The sequence below is a fragment of the Notechis scutatus genome, chromosome 3 (assembly GCF_049901735.1).
Source record: "Notechis scutatus isolate UNSWTSFEM ecotype Mainland chromosome 3, rNotScu1.2, whole genome shotgun sequence".
Lineage (NCBI taxonomy): Eukaryota > Metazoa > Chordata > Lepidosauria > Squamata > Elapidae > Notechis > Notechis scutatus.
The window spans coordinates 95,511,880-95,531,327 of NC_142011.1; the positions used below are offsets into that span (position 1 = coordinate 95,511,880).

Consider the following 19,448-nt stretch of genomic DNA (forward strand, 5'->3'; position numbering starts at 1 on the left):
CAGCGTAAAAGGTTTTGGCCATTACATGTGTATGGTGTGATGGGTGTGGGAGCCCCTAGCTGTAATAACAAACATTGAAGCTAGTTTTAAAGATTATTTACTATAGCCTATATTAATAAAGATCTAGTGAAATTGGTGAAATTAGTTAGTCTTGAACTGGACTACCTCAAAGGCAATCAAAGGTTTGCAGGTAAAATATTGATGACAATATTTTCCACTGTCAAATCATATTGCAAGTGACTTGAACAAGTGACCACTAGTATGCATGAGGCTTTCAATGTCTTGAAATAGGTTCATAGTTGCCAGGAAACAAATTAAAACTAAAAGAACAGTTTTGGGTATGTCTGGCAATTACATGGAGAAAACATGTAATTTTCTTGATGATATTTTCAGAGATGGTTTGCCATTGCTTTCTTCCTAGGTTGACTAGACAGAACTACTAGCTTAAAATTACCCATCTGGCTTCTGTAGCTAATACATGATTTCAACTAGTCCATATTTGTTGATGCTATTTACTATAAATAGAAAAAAAATCTATGAATAGATTTAATTTGACATGCATAATTTTTAAATGACCATTTCTTATGCAGCTTCTGTAAAATGAAATTCATCTCCATACCACCTTCATCAGTGCTGACTCCTGGCAAGTTCCTGAACTAAGGCCTGCAGTTTTCTTGGCAAGATTTCAGGAGTAATTTACCTCCTTCCCAGAGTTCAGAAAGCATGACTGGCCCAAAGCTTTTTGCCAAACTCAAATGTTTTCTGGTTTCTAACCTGATGTCTTCTACTGTCATCTCTTTTTTTTAATTGGCAACTGCAATGATGTTTGATCGCATTCCTCCACCACCACATCACATCACATTTAGAATATGTCATATAGCAGACAGTATTTCAGGTAAGTCATGTGTTGCTATGACATATTTCTATTCTCAATTATTGATTCATGTCAAATTTTGACTAATATTTTCATTCTGATGCCCAACTTTTCCACCACATAGTTAAATATTGCAACAATTTAATCGATTAAAACATTTAAAGAACAATCCTGTATACTTCTAGTCTGAAATATAAAGAGAAACTTCAAAAGAACTTCTCAGATCTTGTAGAATATTGAAACAAATTGTTACAGTTTTAATGGGAGCATTTTAGACAAATTTGACACATAAAATGTTGCCCTTCACAACTGTTATATGTGACTTATCTATCCAAACTACTGCAATAATCCGAAGACCATCCGAGACTCTTATGTATAGACATGTTTTTAAGTATCCTATAAGATTAAGCAATTATTCGGTCACCAGAGGGTGCTGTTACATAGTAAAAACATGATTGACTAGAGAAAGACCAAATGCGAAGAGGCCATTCAAAGCGAATGATTACTATTTTATTTATTTATTTTGATTTGTCAATTGCTTACAAGATAATAGGTATAAGTATATACATAGTTATGAATACATGAAATTGGTACATATAAGAAAAAAAACCCACAATAGGACAGGGACAGTAGGCACGTTGGTGCGCTTATGCACGCCCCCTACAGACCTCTTAGGAAAGGGGTGAGGTCAATAGTAGACAGTCTTCATTGCAGTAAAAATGTTTATGGACTATAATTCAAAGTGGATTGGACTGTAATCCACAAATACCCAAACCGTCATAAAAGAGTCAATCTATAACATAATTTCTTTAGAAACCCTTCAAAATTTGAACCAGCATCTTGTGTGCCTTGCCAAAGGAAAGATGAGTAAGAACTAATGGTCTTTTTTTTCCCATAACTGGAGGAGCAGCCATTTCCTTCAGTCTTACACAATTAATTCTGTCAGTGATTATAATTATTAACAAATGATTCAATCTGAAGAACTTGAACTGTTGACGATGGCTGTAATCAACTGAGTTTTGCCTTCCTTATTTCTTTCCTTGTTAAAATTTCTGGAGAATACATGTTTCATGGATTATATTGGATCATTTTGGTTTATTTATTTATTTTCTTCAATTTATATAGCCAGCCATTTCAGATACATAAGTTTGGGGTGCTCACAAGTTAAAACCATAAAAAAGAATATAATAACAGAGTTGGAAGTGACCTTGGAGGTCTTCTAGTCCAACCCCCTGCTTAGAGGCAGGAAACCCTACCCCTTCAAAAATAAAAAACTAAACAACCAAATAAAAACAAAATTAAAATTAAAACAAATTAACCAGAAACATATAATGTGAGAAAAGGCCAGCCAGAAGCCTGCGTGAACAATATAGCTCTTTTGCAAGTTCCAAACCTCTATGGCAGGGGTCCCCAAACCTGGCAACTTTAAGACTTGTGGATTGGAGAATTCTGGGAGTTGAAGTCCACAAGTCTTAAAGTTGCCAAGTTTGGAGACCTCTTCTCTATGGGATTCCCAAGCCTGATGGCACAACCATGTCTCTAGGGAAGTCCTAAAGGCCAATAGGGTTGTGGCCAATCTAACCTTGGGAGACTTGATGTACCAAAAGGTGATTTGATCCAACTAAACATAGCTGTTGTCCTTGGATCTTCTTCTTATGGACTAACATACAAAGGATTACTCATTATAATCAACATTATAAATGTTATCTTTTTTTCCCTTCTTCTGTTGATATGAGAACTGATGACTTGGCTAATCTTTTGCTATTATTTTTTTTATCAGTCCTTTCAAATCTAGAAATAATCTATTTTCAGATCCTTTTTTGTTGTGTGGATATTTTTAGTATATTTGTGTTAATTGTTGATTTCTAATGACTGCCTGGACTAGTCCTTTTGTTGGCAAGATTTCAAAAGTGGTTTGACATTGCCTTTTTTCTATGGCTGAGCAAGAGTGATAGGCCAAGCTGGTTTTGTGTAGGACTAGAACTCACATGCTCCCAATTTCTAGCTTGAACCACTATACTAAACTGACTTTACTCTCATGGTTGTTCAAATAGTCAAATCCAAACAGGAACTCACAAAATAATACTTCTAAGAAAAGAGAAAAATGGCACCAGTTTCAATGAGAGTGCAGTTTTAGCTACTAAAAATGATAATTCTGTACCAAATAGCCAAATTGTTTGTGTTAAGAGATACATTAAATAATACCCAGTAGAACTACGAGGTCTGTTCTGAAACTACTATAAGAAAGAAAGAAAGAAAGAAAGAAAGAAAGAAAGAGAGAGAGAGAGAGAGAGAGAGAGAGAGAGAGAGAGAGAGAGAGAGAGAGAGAGAGAGAGAGAGAGAATTTTCATTTATCTACCTTAACAATTTCAATAATTTATCAAGATGAGACATCAAAAGAGTCCGTTTGGCATAGTGCGGAAGGTGCTGGCCTAGAAACCAGGGAAAACCAAGTATGTTTTGACCAGTCATTGTCTCTAACTCTGACCCATATCATAAGGCAGTTGTGGAGAACATATACTCATACCTATGCATGTGCTGCAGCCTCAGCCCACAGTATGAGGAATTTTATTTTGCTCTCAAGATTTTTACCAGATACTGGTAAAAAGCATATTTTCACAGTAATGATGATAGAATCTTGTTTCTTGAACCCATTCCCTATATTCAATGAATTATCTTTTCATGTTAAATTAATAAAATTTGTTGAACTTGGGTTATGCTAAATTGCATTTCTACTTCACAAAACATTATTTTCTACTCTGTCTCATACATTCCTTCTTTAGTGTAGGTTGTCCTCAACTTATGATTGTAATAATGCACAGAAATTATCTTGTAAATCATCACAGTTGGAAGCCGAGACACCAACACCTGATTTTACAATATTTTTTATGGTGGTCATTAAGCCAACACAATGGTCATAAAGTGAATACTGCAGTCATAAAGCAAGTCCATTCATTGCTATGGGTGGATTTTGCTGGAAACCAGATGAAAAACCTAGAAATTGGCAAAAAATCATGAATCAGGTTATGTGACTGCAGAACACTACAAGCAGTTGCCAAGTGCTAAAATGCAGTCATGTGACTTTCTCTCTCTTTCTCTGCACCTTAACTCCAGAATGTGGTTGTAACTACCTCTTAAGAATGATTGTTATAACTCTGAATGGCCACTAAGTGACTCATCATTAAGCAAGGACTACCTGTACTATCCTTAAGAACATTTGATGAGCAATTAATAACTATTAGAACCTTACTTATTACATTGCACCCATTCATAGAACATAAATGGATTCCTTTCTATGAAAATGTTGTTTAGCATGCATGGATTAGTCCTGTCCCCAACACTTAAAGCAGCCATATTCCATCTACCACCAGCATGTTTGCAAAGAGCATTTTTATGAATCTCAATGCCCTTCTCAACCTGCACTAATCAGAACTCACCTCATCTAAAGACCAATCAGAAGTCATTACAGCTAGCTATTAAGGCAAGAGCCCAGTCAATCGTATTTCAGCTGCCTTTTGTCTGTGTATCTTGGCTCTGAAGATGCCACTCAGAGTTTCTGGTAAAACATCAGGAAATCTATTGGTTAGACCACACAGTCACTAAACCCTGAACCTCAACACTGTCCAACAGTTTCAACATCTGTATTGATAGGATATACACTGAATATTTTATTAATCAGAGGTTATTAGCTTCTGGGGCCTCATGACTCTTTTCACATGTGTCATCTTATTTGAGAGTTTTATGTAGCCTGATTATTCTGTCTCTGTTGTGGGAAACAATGTCTATAAGTGGCATTATGGTTAGTTCAGCCATTATTCCTGCTTACAGGCTGCATGACAAAATACAGTCAGCAATTTAAGTGAGACTGATTGATTATTCAAGATTAAGGTGGAAAGCTTTAAAATGAAAGATTACTCATAAACCAGGCAGTTTAGGAGAAAAGGGACGCAGAAGACAAAACATTCCAGTTAAGAGAGTGACAGAAAGATTGCTTAAGAGCAAAAGGAAAAGAATACAGTATGGTAGTGTCATGTGCCCTGATTGGGCACCAACTTGGAATTCAAGAGTGATAGATTGGCAGGCAATTTCCATCCATGAAGGATGCCACCTTAGCATGTCAACCTGAAACAGGACTGAGGTCAAGACAACAAGGATTGCCCAGTGTGAGATAGCTGGAGAATGGATTGTAACTGAAAGAAGCAATGAGTAACCAAATGGGATTTGGATCTGGGCCAGCAAGTGGAATGTACAAAAATAAAAATAAAAATCAAACACAGCCCAGAAGCAGAAAGACTGTGCCATTGGTTGTTTAATTGTTTCAAGTTGAATATATATTGGTTGTTTTTTTTAAAAAAAAACCTCTCTCTGGTTGTTGGGTTATACAACAAGAGATTGCATTTTCTAAGTAAGCCTATGAGAACTGAAAGAGAGAATAACTTATTTCAAATCATTATTGTGTTTATGTATTTCTATTAATCTACAGTTATTGATTTCATGAAAGTAATATAGTTGAATTTAACCTTTGGTTCTGAAAGGGAAATAATAGTATATTATCTCAATAAGAAAAGATACTGAAGAGAACAACATCTGGATTTGAGATGAAACGTCCCTTTGAGCCCCCTCTTGTTAGAAATTTTTGGCAACAGGTATAATAAGACTAAAATTGATAAGCATCGGTAGAGATTCCACTTGGCAGCTCTCAAACCTAAAAGCTGCTTCACAGCTGCTTTTAGCTGTGACTATGATTGTTATTGGTTACTTCTCCAATAACTATCCAAAGGAGTGGAAATTCATACATTCACTTTGGAATAATTACAGATGCCCATTTCCAGGAGCATTGTATAATACATTCTTGAAATCAGTTTCCCCCCCACCCTGGCATTATTACAATAACTGGTACAGTTTAGAACTATATGAGAACTAATGAAACAAACTTATGTAAATTTAAGAATAAATATTTCAAGAGGTTGTGAAAGGTGGCAATTCTTGAAATAGCCTTTTATATCCAATAGGAGGAACATTCATTTAAAAAAGTAATGTTATATTTTAAAAAATCAGTACATATTGTCAGTTGCCTAGTAATTTTCTGCTTGTCATATAATAAATATTTGATATAGGGCAGGCAGAAAAATAAAATAATACACCTGTTATACTTTTTATTGTAATGTAGCTGCATCTGTATAAACAAATCACAAAAATAGAAAAAATATCAACGCAATGCCCTTTAAAAGTTTACTAGAATGAATACAGAACTGCAGCTATAGTGTACAAAATAAAATTATATGTGATGCTATGGTTATTTTCTCACTAGAGGTTTAGATGATCTTCCAGTAGCATCCAATCATCAGTGAGGAATAAGTCTCATTATTGTTCTCAGTGATAATACAATAGAAGACTAACTAAATCAAAAATAAGGAAATATCTACCATAGGTCCTTATAATGTAATACATTAATATTGATTTCAACTTAATTTTCCAAAAAACAATAAGGACAACTCTCTTGTGGATTTAGGATTCTACTGTGTGCTATTTTCAGCAAGAAAATTCTATATGCATCAAGTCAAGATGAATCATACAGACTTTGATGAGACTTACTCTCAGGTAAGGATGTAGGCATGCAATGAAACAATCTGGCTAAATGTAATATTTAATATTCTAAAATTGCATGAGAAATTCCTCCACATCTTTTAACATCAATGCTTGCAATTTTTAGCTAGTGCTAAATTTAAGACTACCCTCTGTGTCGTTTAGTAAAAATCAGTCTTACCAGCATGCCTTTGGAATTTAAATATAGCTCAGTACATGTTGCAATTTTATGCATACTTAATAAACCAGGTCCATTAGAACCAATGGGATTTACTTCTAAATAGACATGGCCAGACGGTGTTATTCTCATTTCTGACTGTGTTATTAATTTCCTTGCAGACAATGAAAATTACTTCAAAAATTTGTTTTGGATTAATCCAGGGCAGAAAATTGTAAAAATAATGTAAACATTCACGTCCAAATACCTGAACTTTTTGCTTTTGTTATGTTTGTCTGTAGATTAGTCTGCAAATCTAACAAGAAAATGCAAACTACATATGTGACTGCTAAGTAAAGATTACAAGACAATTTTACTGAAATCAAAGCAGATTCAAATTATTCCAATAATTCCATACCAAAAACAAGAAAAGAATTCATCTAGAGCCCCTAAAAGTGGTGTGTATCTTTACATTGGGGCGCTTAGGGTTCCATTTTTTTGTTTTAAAAAAGATCTATGCTTAAACATTGTCTATTTAAATGTTGCTTTATCATCCCCCCAATACTGTTATTATCAAATGCTACATCTACTTAAACTTTTGACTTACCAGCCACAGCAGTAAAGCATTCCAATAATAGGACTAGAACAGTGTAACCCAGAAAATGGAAAGCCATTCCAGAGCTGGGCAAAGGGCACTTTTGCCCTTTTACAAGGCTTCCTAGGTTGTAGTCCTCTCTTACTCTGCCTCTTCTGACTGTTCCAAAGAATAACTTACTTTGAGCTTTTTCTTCATTGGTCACTCCCCCTTGATCCTGTTGCAACATAGGCAACCAATCTTTTCTTTCTTCCTTTCAGCTTTGGTGCATTTTTTTTTCCTTTTGGTAATGGTCAGACCATCAAAGAATTATGTAAATTATATGCAAACACATTTACCCAATTTCTCAACTAGCTTTTCCTTGTTTGCTTTCAACCTCTCAGGCTTCCTTTAACAAATAGGGGCATTGTTATCAGGTTTCTTTCAGCATTAGAAGTGAGTTGTTTAAAGGAATCCTGTTTTTCTCCATCTTTCAGTTTTTAACAATAGACAGAACCACAGAAGCAGAAGCTGTCAGAGAAAAGTTTCTGTAGATCACAGAATTTTGCCCTTTTGGCAAAATTGACAACAGTTTTACTCCGCTCTGGACCGGGGCTTTAAACAGCAAATCTAACAATACTTTGCCTTCCCTGTTACCTCTTGGTTGCTGAGTGCCTAATGCATTGTTCTTTTCATGAGTCTGCTGTGACTGGAAAGGTGAGTACCCTTTGCTGTCAGGGGATGGCTCTTATTAAAGAGTGTGCAGCACAGAACAGCAAATTATAAAGAATGCCTCAGCAAATTAGTTGGGTGTGTTTGTGGATATACCTTGCTCATAGGGAAATAAATTACCAAAGAGCAGTTGTTCTAACTGCAATGTCTGGCCAGGATTTATACACACTGTAAGCCCTCAATAATGAAGAAACTGTTGTTTCTATGGTTCATTGAATGACCTTCCTCTTTATAACAATACGAACAAGTCAAGGCAATGTTCTTGGCAGCATTTTCAGAAGTGGGGTTTGCCCCTACCATCTTCCTAAAGCTGAGAGAGTGCGTGCCTGGCTCAAAATGGAACTCACAATCCCCTGGCTTCTAACCAAGTAGCTTTAACCATGAAACCAAACTGGCCCTCTTAAATTTGACTCACATCTTCTATTATATTTTCCTGGGATAATATCAGTCCATCCGTCAAGGCCCTGTGAAAAAAGAAACGGCAGTTATTAATATCTTAAATTGTATGTTTAGCTCAGGAGCCAATTTGCTCAAAGCCTTTTAACCATAAAACTGCCACCCCCAAAAAAGTAACTTTGAATATTTGGGAAATAAGCAAAGAGCAACTCCAGGTTTGCTTTGTGGTTTTTTCTGGCCTTAATCCAATGTTCCACTAATGTAGATCTTTTTGATCCAACAGGTTTCATTTGATTGGTTTTCATTTGACTGCTTTTCTGAGTAACAATAAAAATAGGTGATTTCCAAAATAAAGCAAGTTAACAACAACATTACTCATAGAGTAATGAAAGTCAATTATTAATTGTTGAAGCTAAAAGGATTTGGCTAAAGAGGAACGTCTTTGGGGGATAAAAACAGAAAAGGTGGGGCTGACCTATTCCATAGCACAGCAGCAGTACAGAATAAGGTCCTTTAGCATCTCTTCCCTTCCCCTTCCCATTTCAGGAGGTCATTCCTACATACCATTTCATTCACTGAAGCAACCATAGAAATCTGAGTCCCTCTTTCCAAATAATTTCTGCCCCTTTCCTGTTGTCAAAGAGTTAGTATGCTTAAGAGTACTGAGAATAAGGTTAGGATGTACAAAAGATAACCAGACAGAAATGCAGGAACTGTTACTTAGGCAAAAGTGGCTGAAATGTTTTTTAAATCCAGAGCAATAAGATAATATTTGGAAGTCTCCTTAATTTACTAGAGGAGGAGGAGGAAGAAGAAACAATAGACTTGCAAGATGCTGTTATTATAGCCACGTTAATCAAATAAGTTTTTAGCTTTCCTGTAGAGTAAGAATTTTGTTCTGTATGTTATCCATAGGAACGATCAATAAATTTATATGAATAAATATATATGTTAGTAGGGTTATATTAAACTTTTAAAAATGTGCTTCATGATATGAGGGAAAGTGCAAGAAGCAAAAAGTAGTTATATCTTTTTCTAGGTTAGTACAGTTGTCTCATGATCTAGGAAAAAAGAGAGCATTTGAAGAAGCACCCCTATGAATTTGGAAAAAGACACAGCTACAGTACTTAATGGATTAAGAGAGGTATTATGTCTGCATTCCCTGCATTGCAAAAGACTTATTTTAAAGGATTGCCCCAATTTTCCATGTTATGCCTTCACATTATCAGAATCAACGTTCTTTTAAAAACTGAATTTATTGGTAGTCTGATGTTAAAAACAGCTTTGGAAGTTTCCACCTTTTACAACACTCACAAAGTAACAAGAGGAAATACTTCTGCTAAGTCTAGATCAGCCTTCTAAAACCTAGTACCAATTACTATGATAGCTGGGGATATCAGGAATTGTAGTCAGAAGACTTTGTGGAAGGCTGCTTGCTTTTGCAGCTGTGGTTGATGAGGTGTTTTGTTTTATTTAAAAAAAATTTGAATATCAGAGAGAAAACCTCAAACTTTTAAAAGTAGATTAGCTGGCAGAAAGTTCTATTCTACTTTTTCTATTCATGACACTGGGAGTTTTATACTTCAATTTAATCAACTATCAAAAAATGGAGCTTTTATTTTGCCTTAAGAATCAGATTTGCCTTATGTGCATTCATATAGATTTACAAAACCTTTAAACATCAAGAATTTTTCATAGTATGGAACTGTGAGAGAAAAAAGTCTCTTTCCATCTTTTTCCTTACTTTTACTTTTCTGACTTGGCATACATTCAGAATTTCATTTTTAATGTGTGCCAGTGTGTAAATAGAAAAAGTGACAATCAAGGTTATCTTAATATTTTTTTCTCCTCACAAAACCCAGCAGCCATAAAATTATTTAAATACATTTTATATCTTGAAATTACTCTGTGGTTACTGGGCTTGACAACCACCCATGACAAAATACTAGACAACCCATAACCTATTTGATCAAGCACAAAAGGACTGGAGAAGAATGCTTGAGTTGGAGACTTAATCAAATAACTTGGAACCTTCCTTGCAAACCTTTGGTTTTCTCTCTGCATGTTTCCCAGGAATGAAGTTGCAAATCCAAACCCACTGTCAGCTGTGGTCACATGATCCCCATACATTTTCTCTCAACAAATTCCCCGGGCTTCCACTATGGACTGAAGAAGTCAGGGAACACTGTGAATGAGAATCACATGTCATTGGTTTAGAGATGTTTCCTTGCCCAAATAGAAAAACAGAATGACTATGGGAGGACAAAAAAAAATAAAAAAAATCAGTGGGAGTGACTTCTTATTTCCTGATGACTCTCCCAATGAATTTCCTCATGGAAAGCTGGCTTCTTTCCAGTGGTGGGATTCAAATATTTTTGCCACTGGTTCAGTGGGTGTGGTTGGTGGGCGCTCTTTGCACACATGCACACACTTTGCATGCATGTGCGTGCCAAACACGCACTTTGCGCAGGTGTTCTAACGCACCTCCTGCAAGCCTGCACGATCCCAGTCGCTTCAGCAGCTGCCGCGCAGCACTCTTCTGTGCCGTGCAAAGCAGTTGCACTTCAAATTCAGCGGATAAAGATCAGTATGGGAGGGTGGGCCAAACAGCAGAGTGGTGGAGAGAACCAGTTCGGTCTCCGCTGCTCATCGCTGCTACCGGCTCACCAGAACTGGGCCGAACCAGTAGAATACCACCACTGCTTCCTTCTTTCCTGAGAGCAGGTATAGCATGACTTGTGAGACACTTTCTAATCCTTTGCTAGCAGTGGCCAGTAGAGGTATCTGTATTTCTTCCGTAGAATAAAGTAACATATTACATCTGTATGTGTGTTTCTGCTCTATCCTTATATTATACCGAAGCATTTCTATGTGTACACTGGGAAGCATTAGGCAGCTATATTCATTTTTGCTCTGGATCACATGAGCAAGAGAGAATAGCAAGAATGTTGACTGGATGGGTACAATCACCAACATTCTGATTCTGTCCAGCTTCTTTACCCATAAGAATAGGGGGGCTGCGGTGGCTCATGTGGTAAGATGCTGGTACCTCTGAGGTCAGCAGCTCGGTGACTTGATTCCTGTGGGCGAATAAAGGGAGGGACAAGAAAGGAGCCTCCCCCGATTGCCTACCAGCATTCAGGTGTCCCGCGGGTAAAGATAACACTGCCTAAAAAAAATCCTTTCCCAGAGGCAGCCAGCCACCTCGGTGATTCCTGACTAACATGTGCCATATGCTAAATAAATAAATAAATACCCATAAGAATGCATTGGGGAAACTTTTTTGGATTGTTTTTTCTCCGTAGCCCCCACCCCTCTTTAGACCTATCCTATATTCAGAGTTGATTTTTCTTTTGCTAGTTTGACTCTCAACCCCAGAGTGAGCCTACTCTGGTAATTTTTCTGAGGATTGTGTTGTTGAAGTGCAGACAAAAATTTGAGCCCCTTATTTCCAACATCCTGCTGGATTGGAATGAATTTAAAAGTGTAAATGTGTGTAGAAGTATGACATGTGACTTTCTTCCCACTTTTCTTCTTTCATAGCAATAAAGCAAAATGAAACCAGTACTGTTTACATTCTAATATGGTTATTCAAAATATTTACATGTGCAAGAGACTTTAACCTATGCAAGATAGGCAAGAAGAAATGCTGATAATATGAGCAATATACTCATACTTATTAATCTTTGCCAGTAATTTTTCTTGTTTAATGTTCATAGATTTCTTTTCACTAGAAAAGTGATAAAGTATTTCCTTAAAGTTTTGAATAGGAGAACTAATCAGACCTTGAAATATAATACAAACCATTTTATTATCCACTTGTTGTTGATATTCGACCAAGGTTTCCCACATATAGATTGGCAATGCAGCAGATCCATCTTTTGAAGCCTTGCTGATATCTGTTTAGGACTTCTATCCTGCACATCTTAAGCAAAATTCTTTGTTTTGGGTGAGCAGCCACATACATTTTCTGAATTTTTTTCTGAAAAAAAAAAGAATCCTGAAAAATATAGAAAATAACTTTAATTCTCTTCAAAGTTTTAAATGCTTTGAAGGAGTTGTTCAATTAAGCTGAATGGGGAGAGTTTAAGCAAAACTCAAACTAGAGTATGTGCTACCAGAAAATGTAGTGCAGATGTCATCTGATTACAGGTCATAATTTCAGATTAGAAGTTCATAGAATATAAGGCTATTAAGTCATTATTTTCCTCTTTATTTACAGTAGAGCCTGACAATTCCAATTGCTAGAGTTCATCTATATAAAGATTCATTTATTTATCTCATTTAATTTATTTATTCAAAACTTTTTTATGGCCATCACCTTGGAAAAACAGATTCTGGGCAGCTTGCAACCAAAACATGTAGTCATTTTTGTGAATTTTCATTGGCACCCATTTAGCTGTTCTGAGGACAAAATATTGGACTGGGTAGGTTTGGCTTGATCGACAAACAACAATTCTAGAGTTTGCATTCATTAATAATAGGTATATGTATCTACAGTTATACCTATAAATTATCATCCATAAAAAAATTCTATCTCAATCATTTATTCATTTAAAACATTTGTATGGCCACTCATCTGAAAAATTAGAATCTGGGTAGCTGAAAATCCATATCTTGCTCTCTTTGTGAATTTTCATTGGTATCCAATTGGCTGTTGTGAGGACAAAATGTTGGATGGGGTGATTTTGGCTTGATCTACAATTGATCCATCAAAAATAATGTATATACAAAAATAAGTATGAATTATTATAATTCATTTTTATTTTGCAATATAATTTTATAAACACAACTCTTCTCCAAAAACCAAAACTATAACAAATCTATGCTTTTAATATCTATGCTATTAAAAGGCATAACTACCAAAATTTTAAAATTAAAATTACCAATTTTAGTAATAATTTGTGTCTGGAACTTTGCACTTTGATAGGGCCCAAGGATGGATGGATGGATAAATAAATAAATAAATAAATAAATACATACATACATACATACATACCAAGGCATAATTAACCCCTTGCCATAATGAGGGCTTATAGCCCACAGAAGATTATTTCATCAAAAAGGATACCTCCCTATCATCAGACAGAAATGAGATATTTCCAGTCAGCTGTCAGGTTTATTTCACATGTCCTGGAACCAGAGGTTTGCACCAGTTCGGGTGTACTGGTTGTTAAGGTTCTGTGCAGTTTGGCGAATCAGCAAATCTCACCACTAGCTGGCCCCACCAACCCCAGCCCACCTCACTCTATCTCACCTCGCCTGCCTTGACCGGTAGCTAGATCATCCACGTGCCCAGTTACTACCTGGCTCTTTCATTTGCACGCCCAGACCACATGGCCCAGCTGATCTCCATGCCTTGCCCACTCTGCTCACCATGGCTGCCTGCGAAGGTAAGGCACTCGGCCAAAGGGCTGCCTCGGAGTAGACATGGAAGGCTCTGCTGCCTTTTGGGCCTGACTCTCACCAACCTTCTGCCCACATGCCACCCACTTGCCCTTCACCTTGAATTGGGGAATGAGCCTGTCCCTGGCTCTGGCCTTCCCCATGGCCTCCACTCACATGCCAGGCCGCCGCTGTGAGAATGGTGCAAGCCCTATGGGCTAGAAGGCTGACGGCACTCCAGTCTTGCTGCGCTTAACCAAAGTACCACCTTGGTGGGGAAGAGACACATGGCGAGGTGAGGCTGCCTTTCAGGCCCAGCTTCAGCTTCCCTGATGCCTTCTGGATGTGAGGCCTGAAAGAAAATGCCTCCCCTGAGGGCCACCAACCACCACCTCTTTGCCGGCATGAGAAGCCTCCAGCCACCGCTCCTGGTTCAGTTCCAGCCGACAAAAAGCAGTGGCTACAGGCTTCTCATGCTGAAAAAAATGGTGGCTGCAGACTTCTTGTGCTGAAAAAAGACTGCCAGTAGCTGCAGGCCAGTGTCTCGGGGTGGGTTTGTGTGCCCAGCTGCACCAACAAAGGCCGGAAGTAGCCACCCACCTTTTCCTGCTGCAAAAAATGTTTTAAAAACCCTGGTTGTTGGGCAGCGAGAGATGAGGCATCAGAGAATCACTGTTGCTGTTGTTGCACAAAGGTAAGTCTAATGCTCTGGCCACCGCCGCTTCAGACTGCCTACACCACCCCACCTTGCCATGAGTGACAATGAGTTGGCCATGACCTCCCCCCAACCATGTTCACACAGTCTTTAGGATGAATTGGTTGTTAAATTATTTGGAGCCCACCACTGCCTGGAACCCACATTTCAAGCAATTCTTTTTGAAAGTTGTATGACATAATTGAATCAAAACAATGATTTTATTATTTTTATTTAGTTGAAAGTTGCATAACTTTTCTTTGTGATAAACACTGTATTAGTAAGAAGAATGATAAAAAAGGAAAACAATTTAACTTAAGGGTTAGGGTTAAAAACAAACATTATGCATACTATTTGAGGGGCTGCCACAGAGAAGAAGGGGTCAAGCTATTTTCTAAAGCACCTCTAGGCCAGTCAAGGGACAATGGATGGAAATTGAACAAAGAAAGATTTAACCTGGAAATAAGGAGAAACTTTCTGACAGTGAGAACAATCAACCAATGGAACAGCTTACACTTGGAAGTTGTGGGAGCGTCATCACTTGAGACTTTCAAGAAGAAATTGGATTGCCATTTGTCAGAAATGGTGTAGGGTCTCCTGCTTGGGCAGGGGGTTGGATTAGATGATCTACAAGGTCCCTTCCAATTCTGATTATCTGTTATCTGTTAATTATAGCTTCATTTGCGTAATTCAATTTTAAGTCAAAGAGTGCGATCACCGAACCAGTTGTTACACTGGTGGAATCCCACCCCTGCTCTTATATTAAGTGTTTTATAAGAAGGGAGAATAGAGATCCCAAGGAAGTCAGTAGCTGTAGCAAGGCCTGGTCACATCAAACAACATTACATAATGTACTTTCCTATGGTGACAGAAAATGTTCCTGATCACACCCACTCCTTGGATGACACTGAGTCTAGGAGAGCTTCCAAACTGGACTGCTTGCACAATGTAAATTGAGATACATTCTTACTATGCTACCATGACCTTGCCTTGCCTGTTCATGCTCATCCAGCCCATAATTATAACCATAATTATAACCATGTAGCCAGTAAATAACCATGTAGCCAGTATCTTTGGGGGATCAAAAATAGTACTGGTACCATCTTCAAAATGATTTACCTCAAATGACATCCCTAGGTGACTTACTTCATTTACAAATATCCAATGTCATATAAGTGCTCATATAAAAGTTTCTGGCAATTGTATACACAACAAACATCTGCTAAATCATGCACTTGCTACAGTCAGAGCATTCCAGTCAGAATCCTATTTCCTGGCTAGCCCTTCAAGATAGCATACAAAATCAAAGCTTGCTAAGCTTATTTTTATGTTTAGCATTACGTTTGAATGTGGGCATTAGAAGAGCAGTTTCTTAGAAGTTCAGTTCTAGGGTGGCTACTTAGATCCAAATTCTATTGAGTTTAATGAGACATATTCCAACATCACAAAATTTTCAGAAATCAAAGCAAGAAGAATTGATTTTCATATCTAGTAATGCATTATCAGAAATTCAGTAAGACAATTGAACAGACCTGTGCTGAGAAATAATTCTCATTGCACTTAACAATTAATCTTGCAATAGCTAACTGTTTTCTTAATAGTGAGGGATAAGTCTTTCCAGTTGCAGTGCTCTTGTCATAAATAAAAGAGGTGAGAAATAGCCTAAGGTTAATCTGATACCATTGGGTATAACAGAAATCGTTATGAAAGTTGAGCTTCTGCTATTATTATATTTTTTAAATGAACAGTATTATAGTAAAGGTGCCTCTTTGTACAAGTTATTTTTCTGAAAGCAATTTAAGACATGATTCCTAATTCATTTATTTGGAATCAAATTCCACTGAGCTCAAGGAGCGTATTTCCAAATAATGTGTGTCTATGTTTACAGTAGAAAGTATATGTTACCCATTACTTGTTGAGAAATCAACATGATTCAACAAATTTCCCTTCTGGGTTATATGTAAACTTAAAAAAAAGAAGACTTGTTGGGTGGGATGGGTAGGAGAACAATATTGGTCTAGCTCTAGTAGATAAGGCAGAAAGCAGGGGACCATGAGTTCAAGTCCCATCTTAACCATGAAAGCCAGCTGGGTGACTTTGGGCCAGCCACTCTCAGCCCAACCCACCTCACAGGTAAGTTGTTATGGGAAAATAGGAGGAGAAGGTATGTTGAATATGTTCATTGCCTTGAGTTACTTATAAAAATAATAAACACAGGAAATAATAAATAAAATTATTCCCAAATAAGAGATATCTGTATTAATATATTTGCTACCATATTTCATGGCAAGCTGCATTAAAGTGGTAGACTTTATGAGAAAACCTCCCATACTACCACCACTTACAATACTAAACAACACAGTATCAACAGTAGAGACCTTCAAATTTCTAAGTTCTATCATATCTCAAGAGCTAAAATGGACACCTAACATCAAAAACGTCAAAAAAAAAGCACAACAAAGAATGTTTTTCCTGCGCCAACTCAGACAGCTCAAACTGCCCAAGGAGCTGCTGATACAGTTCTACAGAGGAATTATTGAGTCTGTCATCTGCACCTCTATAACCGTCTGGTTTGGTTCTGCAACCTAACAAGACACAGATTTCAGAGAATAATTAGGTCTGCAGAAAAAAACAAAATACTACCAACCTGCCTTCCATTGAGGACCTGTATACTGCATGAGTCAAAAAAGAGGGCTGCGAAAATATTTACAGACCCCTCACATCCTGGATATATACTGTTTCAACTCCTACCCTCAAAACGATGCTATAAAGCAGTGATCCCCAACCTTTCTTATGCCGCGGCCCGGTATCCCCAACCTTTTTTATGGCGCGGCCCGGTACCGGCATTAGCTGGGCGCCGCCATCTTTTTTTGATGAAAAAGTGCTTCCGGTGAGCTTTCTACCCGGAAAAGCTCACCGGAAGCACTTTTTCATCAAAAAAAGATGGCGGCGCCCAGCAAACCAGCGGCCCGGGAGGACTTGTTCCATGGACTGGTACCGGTCCGCGGACCGGTGGTTGGGGACCCCTGCTATAAAGCACTGCACACCAGAACTAGACACAAGAGCATTTTTTCCCAACTGCCATAACTCTGCTAAACAAATAATTCCCTTAACACTGCCAAACTATTTACTAAGTCTGTATTACTATTACTATTTCTATGAATCTTCCCATCCTTCCTTCACTCATCTCCTCCTACGTATGACTATATGACTGTAACTTTGTTGCTTGTATCCTTATGATTTTATTGACTGTTTCCTAGTATGATTTGATTGCTTATTGTACCCTATGAACTATATAATCCTATGACTATTATTAAGTGTTGTACCTTATGATTCTTGATGAATGTATCTTTTCTTTTATGTACACTGAGAGCATATGTGTGATGACCCAGGGTGGGATACAAAATCAACAGTCACAAAAACAGGTGAAGCCCCTTTAATTCCTTCAACTTGGCTTCAAAGCTCCAAATATCCTTGACTGGATATTTGACTGGATATAAAAACTCCCCCACAAACACTTACAAAAAGGAATAAATGCTGTTCAAACTAAAAATACCTATAAATTATAAACAGAAAAAAAACAACATGAATCACACTGAAGCAATTAAGGAAACCAGGCAAGATAAGGGCTTGAAGACATCCACAGAAATCGGAATACACACTGGGAAGGACGCCAAATTCAGATAAGAACAGACAGACTAGAAATATTTTCATGATTTGTTTCCAGCACTGGCCCATGAGCAGTCTGTCCTTTTAAACAGTTCTCACAGCTGCAGCCCATGAAAAGGATCAAGGCCCTTTCCTCCCCCATAGACCACGCCATTCATGTTTCTCCCTTATCCTCTCCTCCCTGTGTATCCTAGGATGGAGAGGGGATGGGCTTGGGTCTTCCTCTGACTGCCCAGCTGGCCTGTGCCCTTCCCCAGCTTCCTCCACAACCTCTGGAGCCACACTTCTACTCTCTGTCTGCTGTTCCTCGTCTCCCTCTGCTTCAGTCTCCAATAGTGGCATGACAATATGCATTCCTTGTGTGTCCAATCACACTTGGCCAATAAAAAAATTCTATTCTATTCTATTCTATTCTATTCTATTCTATTCTATTCTATTCTATTCTGTTCTGTTCTGTTCTGTTCTATTCTAATTATTAGAAAGAGCAGGGCAGTCTGCACAAGAGAGGACAGCCCATTCTGGCTGAATCAGAGATTGTTCTGACTTTGTTGATGTTTATTTGATGATTCATATTATGTTTTACTTATTTAGTTTCTTCCAAGGTATCCTTAATTACACAACTGGGAAAGGTCCCAGATTGAATGAATAGACAAAAAATAACCAGCTGGTTAAACATTCCAGGAGCAATTGTGTGTTCTCTATAATGTTCCTTGAGCTCTCCAAGCTAATCTTCTACTCTCAGGTGTGGTATTATTTGTCTCATGGCCAGATGAGTTGATGTCTATCTGTGGAATAGGATGGGGAATACTGACTATCCCGTTAGTGAATATAGTTTGAAAATATGTGTATAAAAACAACACTGCTGTTTTTATATGTTGATTTAAAAAGTATCCTACCACTAGCCACATACATAATAGTAAATCAGTCATCCAAAAGATGGCATTTCTTCTTATTCTAATTTTTAATGTTTTTGTTATCCTCAGTCACAGGATATGGATCCATCTGGATGGATCAAAAAGAAAGTAAGTGAATCATAATAAAAGCAAACAAAAAAATGAAGAAATAGCAATAATTCTGAAGTAGAGAAAGATTAATAATTGTTATTATGTTTTTAAAACATCAACAAGGGATTGGTTACATCACTCTTCTTCTGACTGCTGCACCTCAACCTCTTAAATTTCTCTAGTGTAAGAATTTGAGTAGCAAAGCGATTTTAAAAACATTTCAATCTTTATATTATAAAACTTAAACATATGGACACTCGTCAACCCCACTGCTGCAACTTGCATTGGTTAAAAACATTCAAATTCACTATATTATCTTCACATGATTGAATATTTAGCCACACCCTCAATTCAGATGAGGGAGAACTAGCTATCCT

At 37.4% G+C, this 19,448-nt stretch overlaps 1 protein-coding gene and 1 long non-coding RNA gene across 22 annotated transcripts in view; both read right to left on the minus strand.

Annotated features, from left to right (window-relative positions):
* The window catches only part of CFH (complement factor H), a 170,342-nt gene extending 162,969 nt beyond the window's left edge, over positions 1 to 7,373 (minus strand). For all 21 annotated transcript variants that reach the window (XM_087960797.1, XM_087960794.1, XM_087960801.1 and 18 more), the window contains exon 1: positions 7,225 to 7,373. In XM_087960797.1, the coding sequence (XP_087816923.1) occupies positions 7,225 to 7,291 (67 nt within the window). In that variant the 5' untranslated portion in view covers positions 7,292 to 7,373. The remainder of the gene's footprint in view (positions 1 to 7,224) is intronic.
* LOC148131291 (uncharacterized) lies at positions 1,374 to 4,826 on the minus strand. Its single transcript, XR_015748683.1, has 2 exons — positions 4,312 to 4,826; positions 1,374 to 3,868 (listed from the first exon to the last, which is right to left on the minus strand). It is a non-coding gene; the product is annotated as an uncharacterized LOC148131291 (long non-coding RNA).
* Positions 7,374 to 19,448: the final 12,075 nt, after the last annotated feature.